We start from the raw sequence: 27,120 nt of genomic DNA, 5'->3' as shown, positions 1-27,120 counted from the left end.
TGACGTCAGCACATGGTGAATATGAGTGAATAATACAGATTTTGCGAAATATTTGAAATAGCTTAGATTTCTTCGGATTTTAATGAAATAAATGAGATAGAAATAAGTTTTGCGAATAAAAATGGCGTGATATTCCCCTAGTTTTTTTCGTTGTTGCAAGTACGCATATCTCCCATGGATTCAAGGAATGAGTTTTATTTTTTCTAATTCATAGAATATCACATTGTTAATTTCACTGAAGGATGATAAACGCGTGAGTATTTTTAGTTTTTTTTTTTTTTAATTGAAGTCTTTTCATTCAAGTTGAATGGTTCAACCTAATTTGAATGCACCCGAACTGTATCAAACAAAACGGAACAATTTTACTGGCTTTCCATCGGTTGGCATTGCTTACTTAGCACATTGTACAGATTGTAAAACGAAGCCTCGTTGCACACACGTTGTCAATTAAAAACGGCTCATTCTCACTTTATTTCCATTTGAATGGAAACAACATCCATTTTTGTAGCTTCGATTCCGTACATGGTGTGGTGCTCACATTAAATTTACTTTCTTCAGTTTTCACGAGCGACGGTCCGTTCGTTCGTTGTGCAGCGATATTCCAATGCACTGCCATTTGAGACATTGGTGATGAAGCTGCCAATGCATTTTCGATATTCGGGACTGCCGTTAAACAATTGTTCGAGCCACGCTGAATAATGTGTTGCGTTTTGAAATCATACGACCAAAGCTGTCGTTGTGTGTCAGCACAATTCACGATACGTGCCAACGATGCATTTTTATTGGCAGCGAATGTGTTCAATGCATCCAAACAAATGCCTTCGTTAGCCATTATCTATTTATATTGAATCGAGAAAAAAAAATAGTGTGTATAATAGTAAAACTCTTCATTCATGTAATGTTTTTTTTTCGTCACGCATTTTCAACGTGATGACATGGTATTATTATCAATAGCGTTTGATTACTTTTTAAACTTGCAAACTTACATGTCCATCTTCTCGAATGACAAACATCCCATCCATGTACGTTTTGTTGTTGCATTCGCCAAGCCAGGCCATTCCATACGGCAATGCTTTTGGGGAAATTTGATTCTGTGGTTGCTTCAAACAAAATACCGGCAAATGAACTAGTAACTTTTCAAACTGTGGAATGTGCGAGTTCAGAAAATTCGCCACATATGTCCAATTTGACGTCATTGTGGGATCAACTACTTTGATAATATCCAAATAGCTTTTAAACAACTTTGAATTTTCTTGAATGAGCAATATTTTGCCAAAGAATCGTTTCGAACTTGGAAAGAAGTTATCGGGCCACACATTTTCCAAATACCATTCAAACGATTTACACTGCAGTTCTCGTCGAAGCAATTGTCGCTCACTCACATCCAATGAATCGATCAATTGTTTAGGTATTTTGTAGTATTTGAAGAAGAATTCTTTCCAATCGTCAAGCCAAACCAGTGCTGTTCTTGCCAGATTCTCGTTCAAAACCTACATTGAAATTTAAATTGAATTGAATCGAATTATATATTGAAATTATGAATTTTTTGACATACTTCCCCGACGCCACCAGGAAATGTGTACGGACTGCTCTTTCGAAATAGATGGCCAACGTGTGAACATGGCGCAATCTCAATGCGGCCTCCACATTGCCAAATTCGAAACGACATTTCGAGGTTCTCTCCTCCCCATATTTTCATATTTCGATCATAAGACCCGATTTCGAAAAAATACTGTCGATCAATGGAAAATAGACCACCCGCCATTGCAGGCGACGGAAATGGATGGGTCACATCAGCGTTCCTATTCTTCAGCTCACTTGCACTCAAGAGGTACCATCTAATGAAGTAGACAAATGGGAAATTTACATTGTATTGCAAATTCAACTTCAGTGTGTTTTAAAGGAAAATCTCGCACCTAAAATGCAATTGCCAATTGAAAGCACCCCAATGAAGTTCAAAACTTTTGAGATATCCAAAATTATCATCCGAAATAATATCAATCACCGGGCAAATTACATTCTTTCGATTCTCTTTGACACGGGCCAAGAGCGGTTCCAAATATCCAATCGATGCTTCGCAATGTGCGTCTAAGAAAGTTAACACTTCTCCACTGGCATTGTTCGCACCAAGAAGTCTTGCTGCAATTATTCCCTCTCGTTTGTGTAGTCGTAAGACTCTGGTCTGTACAGGTAATGTAGCCACGTAATCATCAAGCTGCTTCTTTAGGAACTCTACAGTCAGAATAAGAAAAACATGTTAGAGATTTTTTTTTTAAATTCTTCATTTGAAGATATCCGAACATACTTCTTGTTGATGCATCATCGACGAGAAGGATTTCTTTGAGCAAATGCTTTGGTGAGCGGTTGATGACACTCCAAACGGTTCGCAGAAGCACAGACCAAGCTTCATTATGAAATACAATGATAATGGACGTGGTTGGAAGATTTGTGTCATACTTCATGGTGATGCATCTGTTCAAAAGGAGAAAAAGTGGATATGATTAATACCGTTCCCAGATTCACCGGCACATCGACTGCGAACACCACTGATTATGCTAATCAGCCGGGTTAATGATTACTACAACTCACTTTTTCTTCCGAACATCGGGAAGTGTTCTATTCAAGGGAATCCTGTCACTGGCCAGCAGATTGAATCGGTTTATTGAAAATTGCTGCTGCATTATGAGCAACTCTCTCGCTGGAATGACAACCGGTTTGCCATTTTCGCCTTCACCCTCAACGGGTGCAAAGTCGTTTTTATCCAGGAAATCTAAAATTTAACGAAAATATTAGATTTACTTGTGAACTGGGTAATAGATATGGTGCAAATACATACTTCAACATTAAGATGAAACCCATCACCACTCACTTATGTTAAATCTAGAGATGGTTCATAATAATTTACAGTTTGGTTAGCCACCACCGTATTTAAAGTTAACACAAATAAAATGAATTGGAGGAGCTAATAAAACTCGAAATACCTGGTGAAATTTGACCAATAAGGTTTCCAGTGCCGATGTATTGTGCTACGATCACATTGGGATTTCGATGTCTTTCTTTATTATGCTTATTTAAATAATCGGCCCTAAAAATGAATGAAAGAGAAATCTCAGCATAATTGCAATTGAAGGCTCTGCCATGAACTCACCTAGAGTGTTCGAAAATTCGATTTATCAACTGAAGACTTATTACATAGAATAAAAAGAAACTTGCTACAAATATCACAGCCAATACCAAGTATTTCGTGTGAAATCGGCCATAACGAAGCCACATTTTGCTATTTAATTTTGTGTCAACCAAAAGAACTGGTTCTATAATTTAATTTATCAAGTCGTTTCGAATTTTCTACACGAAACAAAATATAATAATAATAATAAAGCACCATGAATTTATCTAGTTTCAAAAAACATGTCTAATCCACTGCTGTGATCTGTCATTAGAATAATTAAATTATTGAAAATTAATTCGATTGAAAGTAATGCAATTTAATTGAAGAATCGCTTTACACTGTTGACTTTGACAGCTCAGGTATTTGAGCGAAGTGCTGAAGAGCGACATTGGTGCAGACGAGAAAGAGAACGAAATAGAGATTTGACGTTTGAAATTCCCCTCCACGCAACCTTAGTACAAGCAGAAAAGAGACAACCGTATCAACGTAGACGGCTCTCTCACCACAGCGGTGACTCTATTTATACAAAGAATGTAAACAGAGCTCAATACTCGCGAAGAGAGAATAGCGCGAAGAGAGAATAGCAACCAGGGTTGGATAATTCACAAGTGATGTGTACTTGAGTGAAATTCCCACTGAATCGAGTGAGAGCCAGATTTGTTGTTTCATGGAAAATCTGCAGAAATATGAATGAAAATGAAGAGAGAGCGAACGAAAGTGAGAAATACATAAGAGAAATCTATTATGCGGAAAAACTCATACCATTTTGAATGGCTAGGATAACCTTGACTTATATTTTCGTCAGTTTGTGTCGATATTCCTGGAAACGAGCACATCGTTCAATCGAACAGTCTGAGATAGAATTCCAAGTAATATTTTACACCAATGCGCGCTTGATTCGCTCTAAAAGACACATTCAATTTAGGTTTTGTTGTCATACTGAACAAAACACAAAATAATGTCCAGCAATAATAATTCAAGGATGTTATGCGGCGTCCAATCGAGCCCAATCGATCGACTATATATTATTTTCGGAATCGTCTAATTCAAGCGCACTTTCGTTTAAGAGTTATTAATTGAATTATTTGACGCGCAATATGTTAGCAATTCGATGGAATAGAAACATCGATTCAATTAAAATTGTCAGTTTTGCGGCTTCGATTGAGCATTTGGCCAAATAAATATCCTCGTTGCGACCTACACACGGTGTCAATATTTGAATTATACTTTGTAATGCACACATGAAACCGTTCGCCCGAGCTCAGCTATTTTTCTGTGCAGCCTTGCACACCACCAAATATGAATGTTCCACCTAATAAATATTATTGACATAAATCCATTGATATAAATGTATTTGCACCGAATCTCCCATTACTGCGGGGAGCCCTACATCAATTATTGCATCGAAATGAATAATAGGTTGGCGTTCGACTACTTATTATTATAAATTCGAAAGAATTTTTTTAATGCAATATTCTCTCAGCTACTTATCTGATCAGACATAATGTTTTATTAATTGTATGGATGAAAATGTTAATTTGCTGAATGCAACGCAGTTTGATCATCAATTGGGTTGCGGTTTTGAATGGAAAAAAAATCGTGGGATATTCTAGGCAATAATCGATTCGAGTGAACAGACCCGGAAATTCTTTGAATTCTGAAAAAAATGGTTTCGCTGTAATTAAATTTCAGATGGTTTAGGTGTTGCTGTAGTTGAGTCAATTAATAATTGATGCATAATATATGAAACCCAACTCATTTACAGCTCAAATGTTTGTTCCCGAAATTTCCGTCGAAAATGCATGAAATTGTATCGAGTATAACGCGGCATCGCCAAATTGGTTCGATGACATTGAGTCGAAAATGACTTGAGAGCTATTGAAGCCGATTCATTTGCATGGACGAATTGCAGAACAAATGGTGGAAACAGTTTTTAGAAGTCATGGTTTTTTTTCGCTATTTTTCTATTTTGAATAAATTTTGCGCATGATTGACGTCACTGATTCATATATCTGTTGTGTGTGTGTGTGTGTCTCAATCATCGATGTTCGCACAGATTTAAACACAATGGTAAATTGGATCTGTCTGCAAAACATGCGAACAAATAAAACCGAAATGACTATTGATTTCTTGTGTTTTACTTTTTCAACAACAGCAGAGCAAAAAGTGCGATAACGAGCATGAAAAATTGATGAGATTGATACAATGTACTTGAAGCATAACTGTGAAAATATCATAAGCTCTGTCGAAAATACATCTGTGCGATGAAGAGAAACATAAGAGAAAACACACAGATATTTGACAATCATTTCCAGCAAGACAAGAGAGTCGGTAACAAGTTCTATCTCGTGAGTGAAATTATGATACACACACGGAAAATCGGATCTAGCTAACGGCAAGAAATTCATTTTGTACACCCACATTAGCATGTATCAAAAGGACATGGTTTAGTGCTTTGCATTATATATGATTTCTGTGACTTTACTCCTCTTTTCGTTGAATCATTAATGAATTACAGACAGACAGCGGTAGCAGCAGCATCGGAATATCTTACAGCGGAAGAGAGTGGAAATAAAACACCATTGGCCGATGGCAAATCAGACATTTACACAAAAATGCGAGTCAAACGAGAGCGCGAAAAAAAACGAAGCAATAAGGTTGTGAAGTTATTTTTTTTCTGTTTCATTCCGACAAAATTTCAAACAAACAGATAGAGTGAAGTCGAGATTTTCATGTGGCAAACGTTTAAATTTGAGAAAGGTTGGTTTGTGCGAAATTCACTAAATCTACCATCGCACAAAAAAAGGCGAATACGCATTAATAAAGATAATAATAAATGAATGCGGTTAGTCATGACAAACGCGCGCACGGCGTTGAGAAAATCGTTGTCGTTCACTTTGGCGCGAGCATGACACAATGAAGACGTGCGCTACGAAACGTATTTTTGTGTTTGCGTAGGTCTAGGTTTTTGATGGAATGAATGAATGCGGCATCATATATGTACCGAATACGGAGCCAGCACCGAGGAGGAAGAAAGAGAGAGTGAGAGTGCTCGCGCGTGCGACACACAGCGTTAATACTATATTTACGTTTGTCGCTTAGAATTCGCAAATGGATGTGAGCAAGATACAAAAACGCTAGAATCAAGCTCATGCACGTATACAGCACGTATATCAACATCGACACACTGTATGTTGATGCCGAACTCAGCCAGTACACAACTGTTGTGATTCAGTCGTTGTTTGCGCGCCGTTGTGGTAAGATGCACTGTTACTAGTTTGTTTTTGAAATTTTTATACACATCACACATTTGCTACTCAATAAAACGAAAAGAAAAAAGTCCTCGGTGAAATATATAGCATCTCTTATAAATTCTTTTCTATTGCGTTGTTTCGATAAAGTGTTGTTTTTTTTTAATTTGCCAGGTTTAAATATAACTAACTAAATAAATTTTTTTCCTGTATCATGTAAAAGTAGTAAATGTATGGTAGGCAGCATTTAGAAATGAGTTTTCTTTCGATGGTCCTACACTTGCCACAAAATAAGTATTTTCCATGATATCACTGGGTTGAGTATAATAAAATTATTGTTTGGGTTTCAGTCGATGAGATATTATAGAACGTGTGTATATAATATGTGGATAATCGGATGCGTTAGTGTCAGATGAAACGACCGGCCAGCGATATAAACTTATCAATTATTCCGTTTCATTCATAAAGTTTTGTTTTGTTGTGCCAGAAAAGAGACGTCACATAATTCGGTGAATTCGGGTTTATCAATTTACAATTATGGTTTCGTGGACTTTTATTCAATTTCGGGATTGAATTAAATAGATCACATTCGGTGTGTGAGTGTGTTTAGAAAAGCTCAAATAGATTTGAGGACAGTCTAGCCTAATAGTTATACGAAAGTGTAAGCCATACCGCACGACCGCACGAGCGTCACCTTATGATTTAGCATTGAGAAGTTGTTATTTGAGTGGCCATAGTCGTTGTGCCTGAATCTCACAGAAGTTTTCTAAATGACTCATCTACATTGGAATTTGTCTTTTTTCTCCCTTGTTTGTTTATTTAGAATTTTACACCGTTGAATTACGTTCATCGTCAAGCATCATAGATACGGTGAAGCAGTCGTAAATAAATCCTGAGTGTAAATTAGTCGAGCTACGTTGTTTTTTTTTTCATTCTTAATTCTCTCAGTCAGTTCAATTTCCGTCGTTGATTCGCATTCGATCTGCTGGCGTACAAACTATATCGTAGCAGACTTACGATTCAATAAATGGCATAGAATTAGTGATTAAAGAGTGATTAAAATTGTCAGTGATATTTAAAACGAAATACAAACACTTCGCTTTTTTTTGTAAATTAAAATTTATAGTGAAAATTTAACAAGATGTCCTGGAGATATACGGTAAGTTGATGAATATTTCCTTTTGTCATTCCTTGTCACATTTACATGAAGATTTTTTTTAGTTGGAAAATAGCAAATTTGCTACATTCATTTATAAATCGTCCTATCTCTATACGTGAACCAATCACCGATAAAACGTTAAACTTAAGCTCGCACGCCAACATGAGATCAAAATCCAACCAAATCACTCAAATTAATGTTGCATCCAAAACTAATCGTATTGTAGTACACAATGGCGTTTTAGTGGCTCCAGGGAAACTAAAGCGAATCGAAACTCAAGTAACGGAAACATATGACGACACGTGAAGTTTTAATGCTTTTGATAGCAGAAAAAGGCGATGTCGTCCCCTCTCACAAGATAACAAACACGCAGCTAACTCAGGCTTAAATCATACATGAATGAAACGTGCGGGAAAAGTGACAACGAAATGCTCGAAATGAGATTACGGAAAAGCAAACTAATTTGCCTATCACTCTTTATCTATTGTATTTGCCGGTACGGACTTTTGCGCCAGGTTTTTTCTGTTTCTTGAAAAGTGTTTTTAGAAATTTCCACGAAAATTTATTGCTTCACACTCACCGACAGCAAACCTTAAAGCAAATGGAGACAGTATCGTATCCGAATTCCAGTTGAATGTCAAACAAAGTTATTTGTAGTGAAATTAAAATTTACCCAACTTTTCAATCGCAACTGAGAGCGCTACAAGGTGGAAAAGAAAATTGACTTTTTCACTCATTGTTCTGGATTGTTATGTCTTCGTTTCGGTTCGTGACTTTCTAAACAACGACGCACATCTGACGTTTTCTCTTTCCTTTTATGCTTTTTTTGTTGTTGAATTTAGAAGTGAATTTGACGAAAGGAAGAACGTAGTGTATCAACGGTGTTGCATACGAAATGCGACTTACACGAAATGAATTCACGATGAATTAATCGGAACGCGCCATCAGTGTTCCAAAAGCGATTGAACTTTTGTAATAAAAAGAAGGGATATGTTCATGTATTATAGACTGACTGGCACCTGCTTTTAATTCGTTCATACCAAAGCAGATTATTTCATCGTGGAACGAGAGAATATGCAGAGAATTATGTGTTGTCGAATGGAATGTTTGATAAGCGATTAGTTTGTTTTTCTGCTATAAATGTATATATGTATGAATATTTTGCACTATTCATATTCCCTTTTTATATATTTGAAGATAAAAAATCATATTCCAAACGACCTGAACATGAAAAGCATCTATTCGATATTATAATGGTGTAGCGTGTAGTACGGTATATACGCGTTATATCGACTTTGTGGCAATCTCGTTTACAAACGTGAACATGCATATTGAAAGGCTGAATAAAGTGGCACACATCGGAGCGCCTCACACACCCTTGCCAAATGCACTGATTTCCGTTTGCCTACACACGTCTTTTTGCATTGGTTCGAACTGCTGAAGCTTTGTGCAATGGCTCGAAATTCACCATATGCCGGGATAAAATTCTCCATAAAATAGTCGATCACACGTATGTTCATGTGGCGCTATTTATTTCTGCTTAAATAGATACTGCCGCAAAGCCTGTCCATAATCTTCAAACAATGTAATGCTTTTTTTCTTATCCAGAAAGAGTAATATTAAAAACATGATCAGTAAATCTATGGAATTCTCGTATTTAATGGAGAAAAACACACACAGTTGATGCAAATAGAAAAGGTTTTGTTACCTCCTCTTCAGCAGCCCACATCACAATCCCAAATGGACGCAATATAATGTAGTTTCCATTGACTTTTGATTACATTAACCAAAGCTATTTATATATTTTCATAAATTTTGCGTTATTTTATGCAAAAGCTCTTTGGGCACGATGAACATTTTATTTTGCGTATTTATTCCCGTCAACAAATAGCTTTTAATTTGATGAAATTGCTGCCCACATACCAAAATAAGATGGAAAATATTTTTTACTGTCTCGTTTAAAATGAGTGCTTTAGACCATTTCAGTTGGAAACAGAGACTCTTGTCAACATCCACAGCATCAAATGCAGTGCTATATTCACTCGCCACGTGTTAGAAGACATCTTTTTCAAATGTTCAAACCTGACACAAACGAAAAAGCGACCGAAAAAAAATAGAACAAACAAAATAAAATTCCTTTTCACAAAAAGTGGAACATCTTGAATGTGCGCTGCATTAACCCAAACGTGTGAAATGTAGGTTTTTGTAGGATGCACGTCGAGAGCTCTTCAAAATGAACAATTTTATTTTCTCTATAGAAAAAAGGAAATGGTTTTCACTTTTCCCTATGGGAGGATAGGACACACGGCAGCGTCACATTTACTCATGAAGAAATATTTTTCTCGACATTTACGATTCCATTGAAGTTGGCAAATAATAGCTTCGAACCTTTACACTATGATTAGATTTTCAATTCTGAATCAACAATTTATTTTTGTTGCGGGTCATGTGACCTGCACATAGTTTCGATGCATTTTACAAATCAATTAATCGTATGCACAAAAACGGCACGTTTCTATTGTCATAATGAATATTTGAATAAAATGTTGCTTGTGTAAATATGTGTTTACATCTCAAATGGAAACTATCAATTTTGCGAACGGAAAATGAACAAATCAAAGCACTCTGTTTATTTTCCGAGAATTGTGTTTATGCACTTAGTTTTGCACCACCATGCAAAAAATAACTCTCTGACATTTGCATGCTCTTTCAACGTTCACTTCGTTGTAAAGTGTATACTGTACCGTTCCGTCCAATGAAAAATTTACTAGCTTAAAATAGATTTTAGTTTATTTGATCATGGCCTTAAAAGCATTAGCCTGTTCATTAGTTTCGAATCAATCGGATGCACCGATACATTGAATCAAAGTGAAGTGGTTTGGATCATCGGCGTGGGATCTATCGAATGAGCACATGTTTTTTTTTGTGAAAAGTCCAATTTGATTTATGGAACAAATTAAATTTGGAATTATTTCCGGTATCTGCACTTGAGTAACAGTGTGCCAGCCGTTAGCTCGAAATGATTGAAAGGAAGTGGAGTTTTTTTTTCCGAGAACCTTTGACATTGATGTACATGTAGCTATTAACTGTGCGTGTCTTTTCGTAAATACGTCGAGGGAAAAAATGAAGTTAAAATTACCTTGAATTTCCATTGAACTGTGCCTTCGGTACTGTTACGCGATACGCAGCGCACACACATTCGCGATGAATAAGTTTTATGAGCTTTTTAATTTCATTTTCACCGCGATAGAAACAAGCAGTGACACAGCGTACACGCTGCGATCTCGAAATTGAATAAATGAAATTGGTTCGCAGTATTTTCACTCCATGGTTTATGGCATAGACCCTATGCATTGATCTCATATATGTACATATTATCTACTAGCGCAACTACCTATGAATGTACTTGGGATCGCAAGTGTACCATCATTTCACTTCGGAATATATACGCAATCACGGTCTAACGTTTCAACGTTGAAGGTTCAAAGTACAAATTGCATTGAGTCATATACTCCACGTATCTAGCTGTGTACAATGGATTGGACTAAATGGTTTCGCGTGATGAATAATAAATGATAGGTAAATCATTGAGGTATTAGGTGGATAGTGTTGTCGGAATTTAATATAAACTTTGACTCGGTTTCATCTATTCTTAATGCCATAGCCAAGCATGCGTTAAAGCGTGTTTCAAGACCATGCAATCGAGATATTGCAATATGCGATTTCCTTTTGAACTGAATCAATATTTACATTGGCAAACTTTTGGCACTGTGCTAGCACCGCTTGTACGATGAAACTTACAAAATATACAAAGTCATTAATTCATTCGACGCTCTAAATAGAAAATCCCAACGACTTTTTCCCTTATATCTTCACCTCCCTCTCTTTCTCTCTTGTGAGCGTATATACAGTGAGTATATATACAGTAACTAAAGCCATAGTTTGAGTAAAGTTTCGCTTATTCATTAATTCTGGCAGTGAAAAATGAATCGTTCGGTGAATTTGATCAAGTTGCCAGTTTCAACTCGGGTACAACGAACTGTCTTCGATAAAATGATAAAGCAAATCTATTACTCGTTGGATTTGCACACAATAAACTTTGCTAAACAATCGCGAGTCATGCATTCCAGTATTGTTCCTATTCATAGTGCCATCCGATTGCCTCCATTGAAACATACATCCGTTCAGCCAGACTAGCGCCAAACTATTAATGCAAACTATCGTCGAAAATAACATTGCAATGTGAAAATATCACGCAACCATTTTCGTTGGAAATAAACCATAAAACGAAATTGTCCCAAAAATTTTCGGTAATCAATTCATTTCAATTTAACGAAAAGAATTTATGAGAGACCAACTGATTGACACCATGCAACAGAATACTCTATATGACAAATGGATAAATTTTCGATTTTCTGTCGCAATTCATATATGAAATAAATTTGCTTAAAGTCTGACATGTTCGTGGCTCATTCAAATGAAATAATGATAATAAAAAAGCAGCAGCAACTAAAACGATCGGTCTGAAAGCGACAATATTGCAAGCAAACCGACTATAATGGATGCATTAAGTATACATACGTATATCATTCGAGAACAATGGCAATACACGCCGTGTATTACACGGTGAATTGCAAATTGTGAAGCATATAAACGGGAAACAATAAATAGACCAAACCGAATACAATACAAAGATGTGTCATCAGACCGTAGTTAAAAAAATCGACAAACACACACACATATATATATCAATGAAGATTGAATTTAAATTACCGCCAACGAGAGGACGACATAGTGCACATGTGCCAGTGATTTGTCATGCATACACCCATCGGATCACTTATTAGTCACAGTCACCATATGTACAGCTATTTGAACAAAAGCCACGATTTTGCATACAAATTCAATGCATAGCACTCGGGAACAAGCTTAGCGTCCGTTTTGTTTACGAGGATTACTGCCAGATAATTAACACTTGTTTTCAATTATTTTTATTCCTCTTATTTTTGCCATTGTTTGTAATAGATGCAAATCTGTCAGTTTTGACTGATGTTAATACCGAAAAAATGGGCAAAAAATTTCTTCTTTCTTTACTTATAAACAAATTATCGTTACAAAATGCAATTGAATCTCGTGATATCAATCATACGATGCGAAAGTTGTCAAATTTGATTAAAAAAAACATCTCCCACAATGGTATGCGCACTGCGCAGCTAATCACTCACTTTACAATTGCATCATTCGTTGTAACGAATTTGCAAACATCAGTGGAAATTCATTCAATTCTTGTGTAAATATTCTTGAATATTTAGCGTTCCTTTTGGCGTTGCATTTCAAATTGATATGCATTCAATTAGCAAGTGCATTGTGCAACGTGTAACGAATTGCATTCGAAGAAAAGAACATTATCATTCTTACCGAGAAATTGAATCTGGCTCATTGAGCTCAATCCAGTGGTTGAAAATTAAGCGATTTAAAAATGTTGAATTATTTCATTGTTCTTCCACGTGTTGAAACGACGATCATGTTCTCGATTAAAATTTCAATTATTAAAACGTGTTCGGTACGCTTGATCTGGAAGCAGCGCCGATTGAAGCGTGGGAAATGTGCACAAAATCACTTTATGTGTATGTTATATGTTGTTATTGTGCACACGAGATAATATCGCGATATTTTTACTCGATGTTGATCGCAGCCGAACAGACACAAGCACGACGCGCGCCCGAGCTATGATTGGCAATTATGAATGGAAACGTGAAATGAAATGCGATACAAGCGATAATCATTCAAGCAATTTAAGGTCCGTAGGCGTAAATAATTTATTGACGTTATTGAATCCGAACGTTAGAGATATCGACCGCGTTCTCTATTGTCATTTAGCTGTCATTTAAGTGACTTAGACCTAATTTTCTGCATAATGATTACCAAGTTCAAAGCAAAACCATAAACACAACGAATTTGATGATTAAAATGTCGCCCGGGCGACTCACACACACGAAAACTAAATTATAAGAAACGACATGTCTCCCGGAGAAACAATGGATTTTTATGGCATTTTAATTATGGGATTTTGGATGATTTTGTTCCACAGATAAATTCTCAATTGGAATCCAAAAAAAAAAAAACAACAACAAACAAACGAAATTTGTCATTCGTAATTTTCATGTCTTCGAATACGTTTTCGGTATCGATTACAGTTTCGAGACACAAAAATAGTCTCCTCTGTTTTCATTTCGTTTTTTAACGTTGTTCATTCAATAGAAAATGTAGTTTATTGTATATTGTGTTTGTTATTAAATGAGCTTCGCGTGTGTATCGCTTGAACAGTATTGCGTTTTAATTTTCGATTTCGAACGAACAAACGATTTGAACACAGACGCTATTTCCTACGAATAGATAATTATTGTGACCTTGAACATGTTTGTCGATTCAAAACATCTGAAACCTGTAAGATGTAGTGAGCGCACGGGTTATGGGTTAACCCAACCCAATCGCATTTGTATCAACACGTTCACGATTGTACTCATGGTAAACGAATGAAATGCAACAAAAAATGACAATATACACAAAATTGAATTTACTTAATTTAGACAAAATTCGATAAAAACATGAGAGTTAGGCGACGACGATACAATCAAACATTCAATATTTAGATTAACCAAATGAGTCAACAATGAAAATGAGATAGGAATCGCGACCAATTAACGCTTTCAACTCAAATTAGAGCATATTGTTTGTTTTCACAATGAAACCGTGACTGTAAGAAACAATTTGTACGTAGAAAATGTTCAGCAATGCAGTTAAGTAATTTTGACATAAAAATGTTCGGTTTCAATACGTGCACGTTGCTAGTTCATTGAACGAAGGAAATCAACAACACAAATCGTTTTGACTTCATTGAATATATGGAATTTTCGTATATAAGCGCTGAAACAGTTCATTATCCACATTACAAAATGATAAAACTGAGATTTTTCGGGTGGGCATTGTCATATACCTCATCGACATATTCAATCGGAACATTGTACCAGCAACAGAACACATCATCCGTTTCGCATTGAAAAAAAACAGAAAATCTAAATTTAACCTGACATTGGCTCGAGATCGTTAGCTATGGCTCGAGAGTAGTGAGCGCAATAATATGTATCTGTGAGACCGAATGACATTTTATATAAATAAATCCGCCGGGAATCAGAAATAAATTGTAAATAAATTAGCAACGAGCGTAGAAAGTATGTTGTTTCAATGTGATCATCGCATTGGAATCGGCGTTGTCGCTGTCGCATCGCAGTGTGAAATGAAGTTTACCGAAACGGACGGACGCTACACTTGACTTTATCCGATTTGTGTGGACGTGTGTGTGTGTGTCTACCGTCGAGCTTCACTTTTTCTATGAAAATCACGGTTACATATGGCTTAGATTCAGTGACGATGAAATGCCTCGCTTATTTATATCGCCAAAGCGTGAAATCCGTTTGCACAAAGTGAACCATACATTCCTGAATGTTCTTCTATTTGCACTCATTTATACGATTGCATCGACCGATTATTCAGGCCGCTTTCAACCGTTTCTATTTTACTTTCAATTTTTGTCATTTTTGTCGGTCAATTTGATGCATATTGTTTGCTACAGGTACCTGTTAGAATTTATATCAAACGTGTTTGTTCTCAATTTCAACTGTTTCTCGCATAATTTCGTCGTCTGCATTTTTTCGCTTTGACTCGGTCATTTATCAAGACCAAAGCTTCTGCTCTTCACTAGAAAATAGCAACACAATAAATGCTTTTCGTCGATTGTTTTACACGTTGCCAAAATGATGTTTGGCTCGTGTTGTGCGCTCAGTCTAATTAAAAAATTAGCGAAAAATTCATTATTCACAGGTGGTTCTTGTGAGCGCACTGGCATTGGTTGAGTAAGCAACAGATTTTCATCATGAAAATATAGATGTGGTTATATTGTGAGTTCACGTGTCGATAATATAATCAAATTTATGTATTTCTTTTCTTGTTCGCCCACTGTTCCGTGTGTCACGTCATTCGAATACCTTTGCGGTGAAAATGCTTTTTTACAACAGAAAGGAAAATATGAGCAGAAATGTCCGTTTCGATATAGGAATAAATTTGAAGACGATAAAAAAGTCAAGTTCATTGCGGTGCGACGAGGATTTATTGTGGATTGCGTTAAAAAGTATGACTGGCCCGGTCGTCACACAATGTATTATGTAGTTGTTCAGTTCATGTTCGTCAATTTGTATTTCTTTGCCTTTTACGTGCAGATTTCCTGGGTTTGCACGTAATGTATTTGCCACTGAACTGTGTGTGGCTCAGAGAGAGAGAGAGAGAGAGAGAGAGAGAGAGAGTGAGAGAGAGAGAGAGAGAGTGAGAGAGAGCCACACTTTCACGTACATTGTTCGTCAGAATTCCGCAAACATCGAATCAGTCGCATATGAATCAGAATTTACGTAGACATTATTTTTAGCAATCGTAGCATTTCATTTTCACGCGATTTTATTTACATTTTTCAGAGCCCACTTTTTCCCATACATTTCAAAATAACACTCAAGAAGTCTGATTCGAATTGGTGCCAAGTAGCAAGCGCTGAAATCACCGTTCGTAATGAATTCATGACGTATTTTCACTGATTTTCTTCTGAACAAAGTGAACTTTTGCATTCCTCAATTCGTTTTTGGCAACAAAACATCAGCGTATAGAACGCGAATATTATGGAAAATATCACAACCAAACGCTAGTCGTTCATTTGGAAATTTTCATTAATACTGGACTGTTGGCCCTTCGTGTGAATTTGCTGTGTGTGTTTCATTTGATTATTATTACATGTAAATTATAGCACAAGTGGCCCATTTGAAATGGGTCATATTTCAATTGGCAATTTGAACACTCGAATACCATCATTGGTTGACCGTCGTATCATAAAAGGCAATTATTTTTGCGGTATTTAATTTTTCATTCGTTTGTTGTACCCCATTTCAATTTCAATGTGAAAATGAAAATTAATTGCACTGTGTTGTGTATTAGACTGGTTTGAGGTATATTTTTCGAAACTGGACGGTACCTTTTTTTGCGGCCAACTTTTTTTTTGAAACAGTCTATTGTGTATGCCAATCAATTAACAATGCAATGCAAACAAAAAAAAAACGGTACTAATATGCAGTCAACTTGTTTCATGTGACCGCAAACTATATATACATATCTCGTTCATCAGATTATATAGTAGGTTAAAAAATACAACTAATCTGATCTATTTAAGCTTTTACATAGCCCATTTATAGATTCAATCGGAGTTTGAACCGATTAAAAATTGAAATTAGAGCCAATGCAAAAGCATTGCTTTGCGATGAGTTCAACGTGTCTTTATTGCTGACACCATGAGTGCTTTCATAGGCACTCAAACCTTTGCACAGAGTGTGTAGATATCCACTTCTGTCAGCAAGATTCAAGTTCCGAGCTAAAAATATTCATCATTTCATTAATTAAAATTCACGTTCTATAATAGCATATCTATCAACGCTGCATGACAAACTCGAATCGCATCTAGATAAAAGTAGAGGCTTGAATTAAATCGTTGACAGCTATTGCTGACGTTTTCGTTGATGAACTCATTTAAATTCAGGGTTGAATCGCGCCGCACCGAAAATCGGGTGAGAGGAGCAATATTGCGTATTTCGTGTCCTGTAATCAACATATTGCCGCCTGAACTGCCATCGGAAATGCATCCTTGGTGTTGTTGTTGTTGTTGTTTGTTTTTTTCCTTTTTGGCACTCAAAATTCAATTCCATCTCAACACTTGATGGCGTCTATAGATTGCACAGCCATAAATGTCAAAATTATTTGGCATTGCCACCAAAAACACAAGTATTTTCGTTTTCGATATGTGTGTTGAAGCGGCGAACAAAGTGGCACTTGGCTCAACAGAATACATATATTTTAAGCATGTTCTCAATGTGGGAAAGCAGCTCACACACATGTAACCGCTTCGGTATTGTGTTTGCGATTGATATTCCACGCTTGGATCATGCAATGTGTGCGGCGAATCTTTCAATCGAGAGATATGGTAGAGCGAATGGCACGCGTCATAGTTAGTCGGTATTACAACTAAATATTCCGGATCTTGAATGCTGTGAACGTTTTGGCGCATTAGTTTTGCACGCGCCATGCCGCAAATGTGTGAGACAAGATGAATATGAAAATATGTGCCCGCAGGGTGATGCATGGCTATCTGCTACATTTATGTATACACTGTACGTAGAGATATGTGTGGTTTTAGTGCTAGGCAATAAGAAACAATAGAACCAATTTTTCTACTTTTCTGATTCATTGCAGTAGTTCAATTACTATCTATCCGAGTTTATCGTTCAAGGGCAACATCATCTCTTTTATTCTGTAATCGCCAAATTTGTTTTCGTTTCTTTCACTTCGTTCTTCTTCTTCGTTTTGTCATTGAATTTATTTTGCACATACTTTGACTATACAGAACTTTTTCCGACGACGAAAGGCCTTGTGTGCGGTACAGCATTCTATTGATTTTTTCATTTGGAAGGATAAACGTCACTATCACTTACAGCAGAAACAGAATGCCTTTAATACACAGTTTCGTTATTCTTGGCACGACCTTTGCAAAGTACAGAACAAAAAAGAAGCACACAATCAACCGATGGAAATATTCTTGCCACTACTAGACACACGTTCAATTTAATAGATTAATTTTCATCGTTCGGTTCGACCGTTTAAAGAGTTTTCTGTTTTTCGCTCTCTCTCCGTCTCGAAAATTGGATTGCACATGTTGCACGGTGGAAAGCACTGTTAATCGTAATCTAATCATCAAATCTACATCAAGAATTTAATACTGTAAGTCGAGCAAAGTCAACGGCAGCTGTAATGTATACGGCTATTCGTTACATAGTAACACCAAATGATTGAACGGAAGCCTCACATCACAGCGATTGTAGTCGACCGGACTTTTGCTTCCGATGCCTTGACAAGACATCGTGTAGAGAGACAGGTAGAGAGTACTTCCTTCAGTTTTGTGAGCCGAAAATAAAGAGATCAAGAAATGAAATGTTAATAAAGAACGACATTCTACAATTGGCTTTTGATACGGAGAACACATACCCCAATGGGAGTGGAATTTCCATCGAGAATTTGAATAAATTTCCAAATCAAAAGCCTTGTTAACTGTCATATTATCATTATTTATACATCGACAGGCTTATGTTGCTTTGGTGCGATGTTACACGAGTGTCACCATTAAGAACACAACATCCATATGTGTGTGCCGTTCTGTTGCTGTGGCGATTCAACTTTGATCGCACTGTAGGCAAATTGCCGTGGATTATGGAGAAAGAGATTATTCACAGCAACTTGAGGCAACGAAATGGAATTGCTACAATCATGAAATCAGCACATTTTTGCAAACTCATTCAAATACTTTCGCATACAGAAAATAGCAAACAGCATGGTAATCGCGGTACACGAGTCACGTAAAGTAATAAAAGAGAGGCGACATGCTCTCTCCACCTCACAGCAGAAACGAAACGACGAAGCGCCGCAAATACCCCGTTTATTCGGCTGCAAATAATAAATTAAGTCGAATTATCGATTTATTTTAATTAAATTCTGCGTAATCGTCATTCGTATTTGTGCAACAGCAATTGTTATGTTACGGAAATGGCTCGTGGCATGCGAATCGGCGCTAATGTTTTTCGACATCATTTTCATTACTTCACTCGGTATAAGTTTTTTTTCTGTTCCTCGTCTGCTTCCCATTTTCCATTTGTCACGTTGATTAAATGACAAATGTTTGTCTATGACATGCGATTTCTTTATTTATTTACAAGGAAAAATCGCTTTCACTTTCCCGCCACATAAACCGTTTTCAAAGTCAATTTTCAATCGGTTCATTATGATGTTCGAAAACAGAAAAAATTATTAACAACATGCAAACTTGACATGTTATTAATGTTTTGCATGTGGTTTTGATCAAATTGAAACGGTTTTCGCGAGCGAGTGAGAGAGAGAGAGAATTTGTTCGTGCTATGTCTTTTGGCAGACGGTTTTACAAACTCATTTTCGTTGTTCCAAAAGGAATTCTAATAATAATATTTGAATAGTGGCACACAAGCCCGAGCACAAGCCGCTATGGTTCTTTCTCGCTCTCTCGATTTTCATTTCGGTGCAGTCAGTACGTAATTTTAGCGAGAGAACGTTCGACGCGCTCCTGTTCTCACCATAGACAAAAAAAATGTGGATGCAAAATTATACGTGTTGTGGGTTATTGTGTCAGTATGCTTTGAATAGATTTTTCAAGTGAAACTGATGTTTGTAGCGGCTGCACACATGCAGCTCACAGTTTTATTTGGATGAAGTGCACTGCAACTTAAATAGGTTAATGGGCCAAGGTGGTAAAAAGAAGCATCTAAAGATTGTGGCGATTTTTGTTGTTATCATATAAATTCAGCGGGTTTACAGCTGTTTCCACAAGTTACTACATGCATTTTGTTTTGATTTTCCATTGTGAATGGAAGAATGTGACCACAACAATTTAATTTTAACGATTCCACGGAAACCAATTACTTGTTTGCGAATTAGTTTCGGTTTTCTGTACTGCAGCAATGAATTTGTGTTGGGAAATTACTTTTTGGTGGTGAAATGGACCCCCGTATCATTTATGTGTTTTGTGTTGCAAAAACGCTCGGAATGAATCACATTAATTGCGTTTAATAGAAACTTTCTTCCTTTTCACAGTATGCCAACCGGTTAGAGCAACAAAATGATAAGATTAGCGGTCGACACTTACAACGAATTTTACAGTATACAATGACACCGTGCAGACCGCTGCCAACATTCAAACGGACCGATTGCATCGTACACAACACAGACTGTGATGAGGTTTACCCAAATTTATATGTTGGTGATGCGTAAGTTGGAACATTATACTCATCATATGTATATATGTATATATAACTAGTTTGGTGTGATTGAAAGAGTTGTGCAAATTGCACAGTGTGCAATTACGTTTTACGATATTGCTACACTTGAAGAAGTAGCGAACGAAATTCGTTTTCACAATTCATATATTCGTGTTATACAGAGCTTCAGCTAAAAATAAGGCGTTTTTAAGACAAATTGGCGTTACACACGTACTGAATACCGCCGAAGGATCACGATTTGGACAAGTCGATACAGGGCATGCATACTACCGTGACGTTCCACAAATCCGATACATGGGCTTTCCTTTAACCGACCACCCAAGTACAGACATTTCAAGATATTTCTATATTGCAGCCAAATTCATTGATAATGCCATCTCCAGTGGAGGTCAGTTTTGACGCATGCATAACAATCATTGCATTGAAGTGGAAATTAATATGACCTTTTTTCCCTTTTTGTTTTTCTCCATTTCAGGAAAAGTTCTAGTTCACTGCCAGGTTGATATATATCCAAGCGAAATAATAATTAGTTTATCCATGACATATTATTGATTTGACTGTGTGTTTTTGTTTCTCGTTCTGTTTTCGCGTACGATTATTACTTTAGATGGGAATATCTAGATCGTCAACGTGCGCCATTGTTTATTTAATGATTCATCGCAAGATGACCGCTGCCGATGCCATTCGCACAATTCGTTTGAGACGCGACATTTTCCCCAACGCTGGTTTTCTCCAACAGTTAGCTGACCTAGACAACGAGCTGCGAAGAGAGAGGCAATACTCTAATAAACACTTTTATTAATTGTTTTTTTTTTACGTTCCCACATTTTTTCTTCAAATCTTTTTATCTCTCCAGACTTTTGTTATTTATGTCATTCTTCTTTGATTTATTTGTAACGTTCTTTTATTAAAACGGTTTCAATTTACACTTTCTTTTGGACTTATTCTTTTTTTTTCAAGAAAAACCAATTGCTGAAATATTTCAATTTTATTTTTCGTTCACTTAGTCAGTCAAAACAAACAATACTGAGACAATTCTAGCAGAACAACTGCAAAGAAAACAGCAACACAATTTCAAAATGCACTTTACGTTACGATGCATATTAAGAGTGCTGGCGGAAAAGTAACCCGTTGATTCCTTATTTGTTATATCTTCGATTTAATTTTCTATTGTTTACTACCATAACCACTAATTCACGCACATGACATTTAAATTTTTATTACGTATGTTGTTTTTGTAAGCCAGAAAAGTAAATCGTCGGGCTTGTGTTTTGTTTTCGTTGTAAATATTGGCAAAACCGATGAATGTTTGCGTTTATTTAAAGTTTTAGTTCAAACACACTTCAGCTATATGCACACCGTTGCTGCAACAGCAATACACCACAGGCGATCATGGTGGCACCGATTGTAATGTGTAGAAACATACATTGTAACACACAGGATTTTACTATCGGTGCCACAAGGTATCGCTAGTGGTAATGCTCTTGCAGCAACGGTGTGGCTATATGTATGTTTTCTGACTTCATTTGTCAAAGTTGATGAAACGAAAAAAATAATCGGGCGCAAAATATATATGAATTAACTTGCTTCTGCTATGCAGCACCAAACCAAAAAAAAACAACTATCGATTTGTTTTTAGCATAATTTAGTTAAGTGTGCACCAGTATTTTTGCACAAACTAAACAGGAGAGCCTCCTCTTTCATATTAACTACGAAAAGCCAAAAATCAAAGGTCAAATTGTTATTTTTTAAATTATTCTTTTTTATGAAATAAAAGCCCTAACCAACTTAAAAAAACGCAAAAAAATTTAATTTATATATTTTTCTTCGTGAAATCTTCAACATCGGATTGGTTTTTTTCTTCAGTTCAACTCTCACCAAATATTATTGACAAAAATCAAATGATTATTCCTTTCCCGTTCCGCTTCAATCGGAACATTTTTGAATCAATCGTCAGTCAATTCAAGTGCGTTCAGTTTTGATTTTTCCGTTTTCTCTTCAGTTTACTTCACGAATTTGAAATTTTATTCGATAATTTTTACTGTGCCGATAGTATACATATATTCGATTTGTTTATGTTTGTTATTTTCCATTTCTCTTCTTTTCCCTATAGGCTTTACTACCGTGCCTTAAGCCACGGTCACATTAATAATGTTTTGCATTACGGACGATCATATACACCAATGTAATCGAATTTAAAAACACACACAAAAAAATCTTTTTCAATCCAAACACAACCAAAAATATATACACAAAAAGAAAATGAAACGAAGCTGAAAGCATCACAAACTGTGTGCTTTGTTTGTTTCAACACGAAACCATTTTTTCTACTATTTGTCTGACATATGACGAAGTACAAAGTTCTTTTCTAAACGGTGAAATAAAGAGAAACACTAGAACAAAACAAACAAATTTCACTACATTTGAACTGATAGAATGATGATAAAATTCATGACGTTGCAACACAATCGACCAAACTGTTGATATCACGCGTAAATTACATTTCGAATGGTGGGGGTAAAGCGAATTTTAATAGATATTTTTTGCCTCTCTTTTTTTTCTACTATTTTTTATCGGAATGATATTCCTTGTACAGAACTTATTCGCTAGATGTTGTGCATATTTTCTTTTAACTTTCTGAACAGATTCAGTCTAGCATTTCTTTGATAAAAATTTCTTCTGATTTTAATTACGTGATATTTTTATTTAGAAATTCCCTTTCTTGGATAAATACAAAAGAAATCCATAGAAACAATGATATCTATAAATAATTACCTTTATCATTCGGTTTATTCGCTTTATTATTATCAGATCCACGCATCTTTAATTTGTGTAAATATGCTTAATTCAATGGTTTTATTTTCCACTCAGCGCTTTGTATTATATGGGGTCGTTTGTTCAATATGTATTTTCTGTTGGTATTAATTGGAATTTCTGCTCGTTGAAATTAAGGCACGATTGCATTAGCGTTTAATTTATCTGGTAGAATACGTGCAAGTCTATTTTTGGATTTTGTTTACATAGAATTATTCGAACTGGCTGATTGATGCATGGCTCGAAATCGTTGATTTCGATTTCCAATCGAATTTGTACAGACAAAATTAATCTGTTTATTTAAAAATGCGATGACGCATGTATCGAAAGCTTTTTATTGGTTTTCAGTGTCGATTGCATATAAATGTCTTGCATGTCCGTGTGAAAATTTTGTGACTGAGCTGGCTATTACTGACTAAAAGTGATTATCTCGAACAAATATTTTACTGTAGCCAACTTCAGTTATAGTCATTTAGGAGCCAAAAAGTCCGAAATTAGACGACTGGCTGAAAGAATAACTAAAAGTGATTGTTTCTTTACAACATTTTTGAAGCCAGTTTAAGTTATTTGCAGCTACATACAACTGAGTTAGTCACTTTATTTGCACACGGGTGTAGACAGAAGAGTATTTCAGAAAAAAACGTTTATTGCAACATATTTTAAATAAGAGCATCGTAAAACACTCTGATTTATGAGTCATGAAAAAGAAAAAAAGAAAATAGTAGAATGAAATATGAAAATAGAAAAGTCGGATATTTCGAAATGCAATCCGTATTTGAAAACCGTCCAAATTTTCTGTTAAATGGCCACCAGTTGTCTAGCAATCAGAATATATTAAAATTCGTATGCAAATGAAAACAAAATGTACATTTAAAGTAGTATTACACGCATAGATATATATATGTGGAAAGTACAACATTGTGTATATTCATGTCTATTTTTGAGAATAGTTTTAATGTTGTTGTATTTTTTGAATTGTAGAGATTTTGGTGTTCTTCCATATATTTTTGTCCTCCCCTTGAAGAACTAATTTTAAGTGTGGAATTTGCTTTTTGTCGTTAAACCTTCGAATATTATTATTTTTTCATTTTCTGCAGAGCGCCCGAAATTCCACGCACCACCGAATTGGCACCGATGGATTATGGCAGGAAACCAAAATTGGACCGGGTTGGCCGCATAAAATCCAAATGCTATACTGCATTAATGAAGGACTTGTTTTTCAATCGATAGACACACCAGACATTATTGTACTGTGTTTTATTTTTTCTATCACGGAACAATTCCAGAAAGAAAAACGTTTCAAAATTCTTCATTTTGAACCGAAAATGATTCATGTGTTTTACTTTTCTTTAAAATGTGCAATTTCTAAAGCAAACAAAATGAAGCAAACACTTTTTTCTCATATTTCTTTCATTTTTTGTTGTGAATTTAGTTTCATGTATTCAATCTAGTCTCTAAAAAAGCGTTAATCGTAAATATTAAGAATTATAGCCACGTTAAGCAAATATATCATTTTGTGTTTTGATTTTTCGTTTTAAATAAATCTGTTGTGAGATCCACGGATTGGCACATTTTGGCGAACGATACACATTTTGTGTAGTACAAAATAAAGTAGGTCGATTGATCGGCTATATAAATGTCATAGATGACTTGTGCGGGCTCGTTAGCTTAGTTTTAGAGAAACTTTTGTGTCCTGTGAATTTTGTCTCCTCTAAGTTGCACATCACGTTTTTGTAAAGGACTTATCACCAATTTTACTCTCTCCCAAAAAGCTTGGGTTGACCTAAAGTTAGCAATTTATCGGTTTTTGACGCCAAATACAGTATGGATTGATTAAATCTTTTTGTCCATTTTCGATTCATTCGACCCTGGATCTGTTCAAATGGAAAAATTGATAACTCTAGAATACCTCCAGACTTTTGGGAGAGCATAAAATCGGTGATAGGTTCTTCACAAAAATGTAAAGTACAACACAGGTAAGACAAAACTCTGAAAAAATGTTCCTCTAAAGCTCACGATCACGCACAAGCTATTTTTCATATTTGTAAGTCGTTCAATCAAACCGCCACACAACACCCAACGTACGATATTTTGAATACAAGAATTTTTGATTCTTTCGAAGAAAGAAAAAGGAAGTTAGAAAATAAAACATTTAAAATCAGTATAGGGGAGTGTACCCGGTTGTGGGCACCGCTTTTTGTTTCAGCCATAACTTGTCACAGAATTCATATTATGCAGACATTTGAGTATCAATGGAAAGCTAGAGGTCTAAAGAAACGTTTTGGTGCAAAATTTGCATTGATTCCATCACTCAAAAAAATTTTGTGACCAATTTTCCAAAGTGTTCATTTTTGGCCAAAAAAAAATTTGTACCCGGTTGTGGGCACCCCCAAAAAAATCGATAAAAATGAGTAGAAACCACCAAAGTATTGAAAAATATTGAGTAATATCAAATTTTATTAATTATTGAAGCCTTCAGGGGCAAAAATGACAATAGAAAATGGCACTTTTTTCAAATTATTCATCACTTTCTTCGTCGTCCAAATCAGTATCGCAATTTTTGCAAAATTTATCGACGTTGGTCTTGCTAAACGCTTTTGCACGATTGAGCGACGTTTGTTCGGGTGTACGCAACACAAGCTGACGGTGGTGGCGCATAAAATTGTAATACCAATGACGACCAGCCATCATTTCTTCATCCCAATTCGCCGGATAGTCGACGGCGAGTTTCTTGACAAGCTGATAAGCCAATTCACGCAACTCGGTTATGCTCAGGCCATAATAATGGTTCACGCATTTCAAAATGTAGTCGACAAGTTCCTTTTCTTGGGCAGTGGTGAAAACCTATTGATAAACGTCAAAAAAGAACATTAAAAACAAAGCACATGAGCAGGAGAAAGAAATAAAAAACATACCATATTAGATGGCGTACGTTGACCGCAGTCACGAACAAATTCCGTCAATTCATCATCTGCTACGGCTGAGAGGTCTTCATAATTTTCTTCAACTTTCTTCAGATAGCGTTGCAAACTGCTACGAGGAAGATCATGGGACCGTGCAGTCGTTTTGATTTGCATCTTGTCGATCAAGCAATCCTTAATGGCCTTTACCAGGGCATTTACATCAATTGCTTTCGGTTCAGTTGACTTTTTCGCAGTTGACATGGCTAAAAATCCATAAAAATGAATTAAAAACCCAAACAAATAACAAAAACCACGATATATAGCACTCTCTAGCTCAAAAACATGTGTTTCAAGCGAAAACAAAGAGTGCCCACAACCGGATACAAACGGGTGCCCACAACCGGGAATGGCAACCATTTTGAAAGTGAGCATAAAAATTTTTCGGTGATCAACAAATGCTCGGATACGGTGTTGATTCATATAATTTATCGAAAATCCTACACTTATATGCATAAAACTCACCTTTTTGATGTTTATCACTTCACTTTATAACACTTCAAAAAAAAATCTGAAATCTTCTCAAAGTAAATTTTTAGCCAATTTTTTTTCCGATTTTCGTAAAACATCAACAAACGCGTCTTTTCACTTCGGTGTTGTAGCAGAAAGTGATGGACTGTCAAAATACACAATCGCTCATACTCAGATTCGCCATTTTTGGAATCTGTCAAAAAAAAATTGGGGGTGCCCACAACCGGTGACTGCCCACAACCGGATACACTACCCTATGTATTAAATTCCACCAAATGTCACCAATTTTGAGGCATTTAAAATGCTATTGATACGGAAGCAAAATCGATCCGCCATAGGTTATGCGGGA

The 27,120-nt window shown here is 36.0% G+C and overlaps 3 protein-coding genes and 1 long non-coding RNA gene across 12 annotated transcripts in view; 2 read left to right on the top strand and 2 right to left on the bottom strand.

Annotated features, from left to right (window-relative positions):
* Positions 1-3,533, bottom strand: part of LOC129570748 (polypeptide N-acetylgalactosaminyltransferase 3) — a 4,647-nt gene extending 1,114 nt beyond the window's left edge. The window contains exons 1-9 of one of the 2 annotated variants that reach the window (XM_055450453.1): positions 3,149-3,183; positions 2,982-3,085; positions 2,837-2,880; positions 2,590-2,770; positions 2,306-2,472; positions 1,917-2,232; positions 1,556-1,838; positions 987-1,490; positions 33-835 (exon numbers count right to left, since the gene is read on the bottom strand). In XM_055450453.1, the coding sequence (XP_055306428.1) occupies positions 470-835; positions 987-1,490; positions 1,556-1,838; positions 1,917-2,232; positions 2,306-2,472; positions 2,590-2,681 (1,728 nt within the window). In that variant the 5' untranslated portion in view covers positions 2,682-2,770; positions 2,837-2,880; positions 2,982-3,085; positions 3,149-3,183 and the 3' untranslated portion in view covers positions 33-469. Of the gene's footprint in view, positions 1-4; positions 836-986; positions 1,491-1,555; positions 1,839-1,916; positions 2,233-2,305; positions 2,473-2,589; positions 2,771-2,836; positions 2,881-2,981; positions 3,086-3,148 lie in introns of those variants that run through there. The other variant, XM_055450452.1, reaches the window with a different exon arrangement.
* A 2,753-nt stretch (positions 3,534-6,286) lies between these two features.
* LOC129570752 (dual specificity protein phosphatase 13) lies at positions 6,287-24,847 on the top strand. 7 transcript variants are annotated; one of them, XM_055450460.1, is made up of 7 exons: positions 6,287-6,426; positions 7,244-7,579; positions 20,321-20,514; positions 20,688-20,914; positions 21,002-21,024; positions 21,134-21,300; positions 24,438-24,847. In XM_055450460.1, exons 2-7 carry the CDS (start codon positions 7,562-7,564, stop codon positions 24,568-24,570), a joined length of 762 nt encoding a protein of 253 aa, XP_055306435.1. In that variant the 5' UTR covers positions 6,287-6,426; positions 7,244-7,561; the 3' UTR covers positions 24,571-24,847. The 7 variants fall into 7 exon arrangements, with proteins under 7 accessions (XP_055306435.1, XP_055306439.1, XP_055306441.1 ...); XM_055450464.1 differs by lacking the exon at positions 24,438-24,847 and adding an exon at positions 22,640-22,903; XM_055450466.1 differs by lacking the exon at positions 24,438-24,847 and adding an exon at positions 21,538-22,625 and having other exon boundaries at positions 6,288-6,426.
* On the top strand, positions 7,953-14,654 carry LOC129570753 (uncharacterized). The gene is made up of 2 exons (XR_008688160.1): positions 7,953-8,075; positions 8,166-14,654. It is a non-coding gene; the product is annotated as an uncharacterized LOC129570753 (long non-coding RNA).
* A 967-nt stretch (positions 24,848-25,814) lies between the features above and the next one.
* Positions 25,815-27,115, bottom strand: LOC129570751 (uncharacterized). Of its 2 annotated transcripts, XM_055450458.1 has the most exons (3): positions 26,766-27,115; positions 26,256-26,506; positions 25,815-26,184 (listed from the first exon to the last, which is right to left on the bottom strand). In XM_055450458.1, exons 2-3 carry the CDS (start codon positions 26,502-26,504, stop codon positions 25,858-25,860), a joined length of 576 nt encoding a protein of 191 aa, XP_055306433.1. In that variant the 5' UTR covers positions 26,505-26,506; positions 26,766-27,115; the 3' UTR covers positions 25,815-25,857. The 2 variants fall into 2 exon arrangements, with proteins under 2 accessions (XP_055306433.1, XP_055306432.1); XM_055450457.1 differs by having other exon boundaries at positions 26,256-27,115.
* Between the last annotated feature and the right edge of the window lie 5 nt (positions 27,116-27,120).

This window comes from Sitodiplosis mosellana, unplaced genomic scaffold (genome assembly GCF_009176505.1).
Source record: "Sitodiplosis mosellana isolate CC-2019 unplaced genomic scaffold, AAFC_SMos_1.0 Smas_scaffold_76, whole genome shotgun sequence".
Lineage (NCBI taxonomy): Eukaryota > Metazoa > Arthropoda > Insecta > Diptera > Cecidomyiidae > Sitodiplosis > Sitodiplosis mosellana.
Note: the sequence above shows the minus strand (reverse complement) of the source record. Positions and strands in the feature narration are given on the sequence as shown.

What these genes read in the sequence shown, in the direction of transcription:
- LOC129570752 (XM_055450460.1), top strand. An exon ending in AATTTATATGTTGGTGATGC is followed by an intron (nt 20,515 to 20,687) that starts GTAAGTTGGAAC and finishes CGTGTTATACAG; the next exon opens with AGCTTCAGCTAAAAATAAGG. An exon ending in TAATGCCATCTCCAGTGGAG is followed by an intron (nt 20,915 to 21,001) that starts GTCAGTTTTGAC and finishes TCTCCATTTCAG; the next exon opens with GAAAAGTTCTAGTTCACTGC.
- LOC129570751 (XM_055450457.1), bottom strand. Translation starts at nt 26,756, where the DNA reads ATGCATATAAGTGTAGGATTTTCGATAAATTATATGAATCAACACCGT. An exon ending in AACGTACGCCATCTAATATG is followed by an intron (nt 26,185 to 26,255) that starts GTATGTTTTTTA and finishes GTTTATCAATAG; the next exon opens with GTTTTCACCACTGCCCAAGA.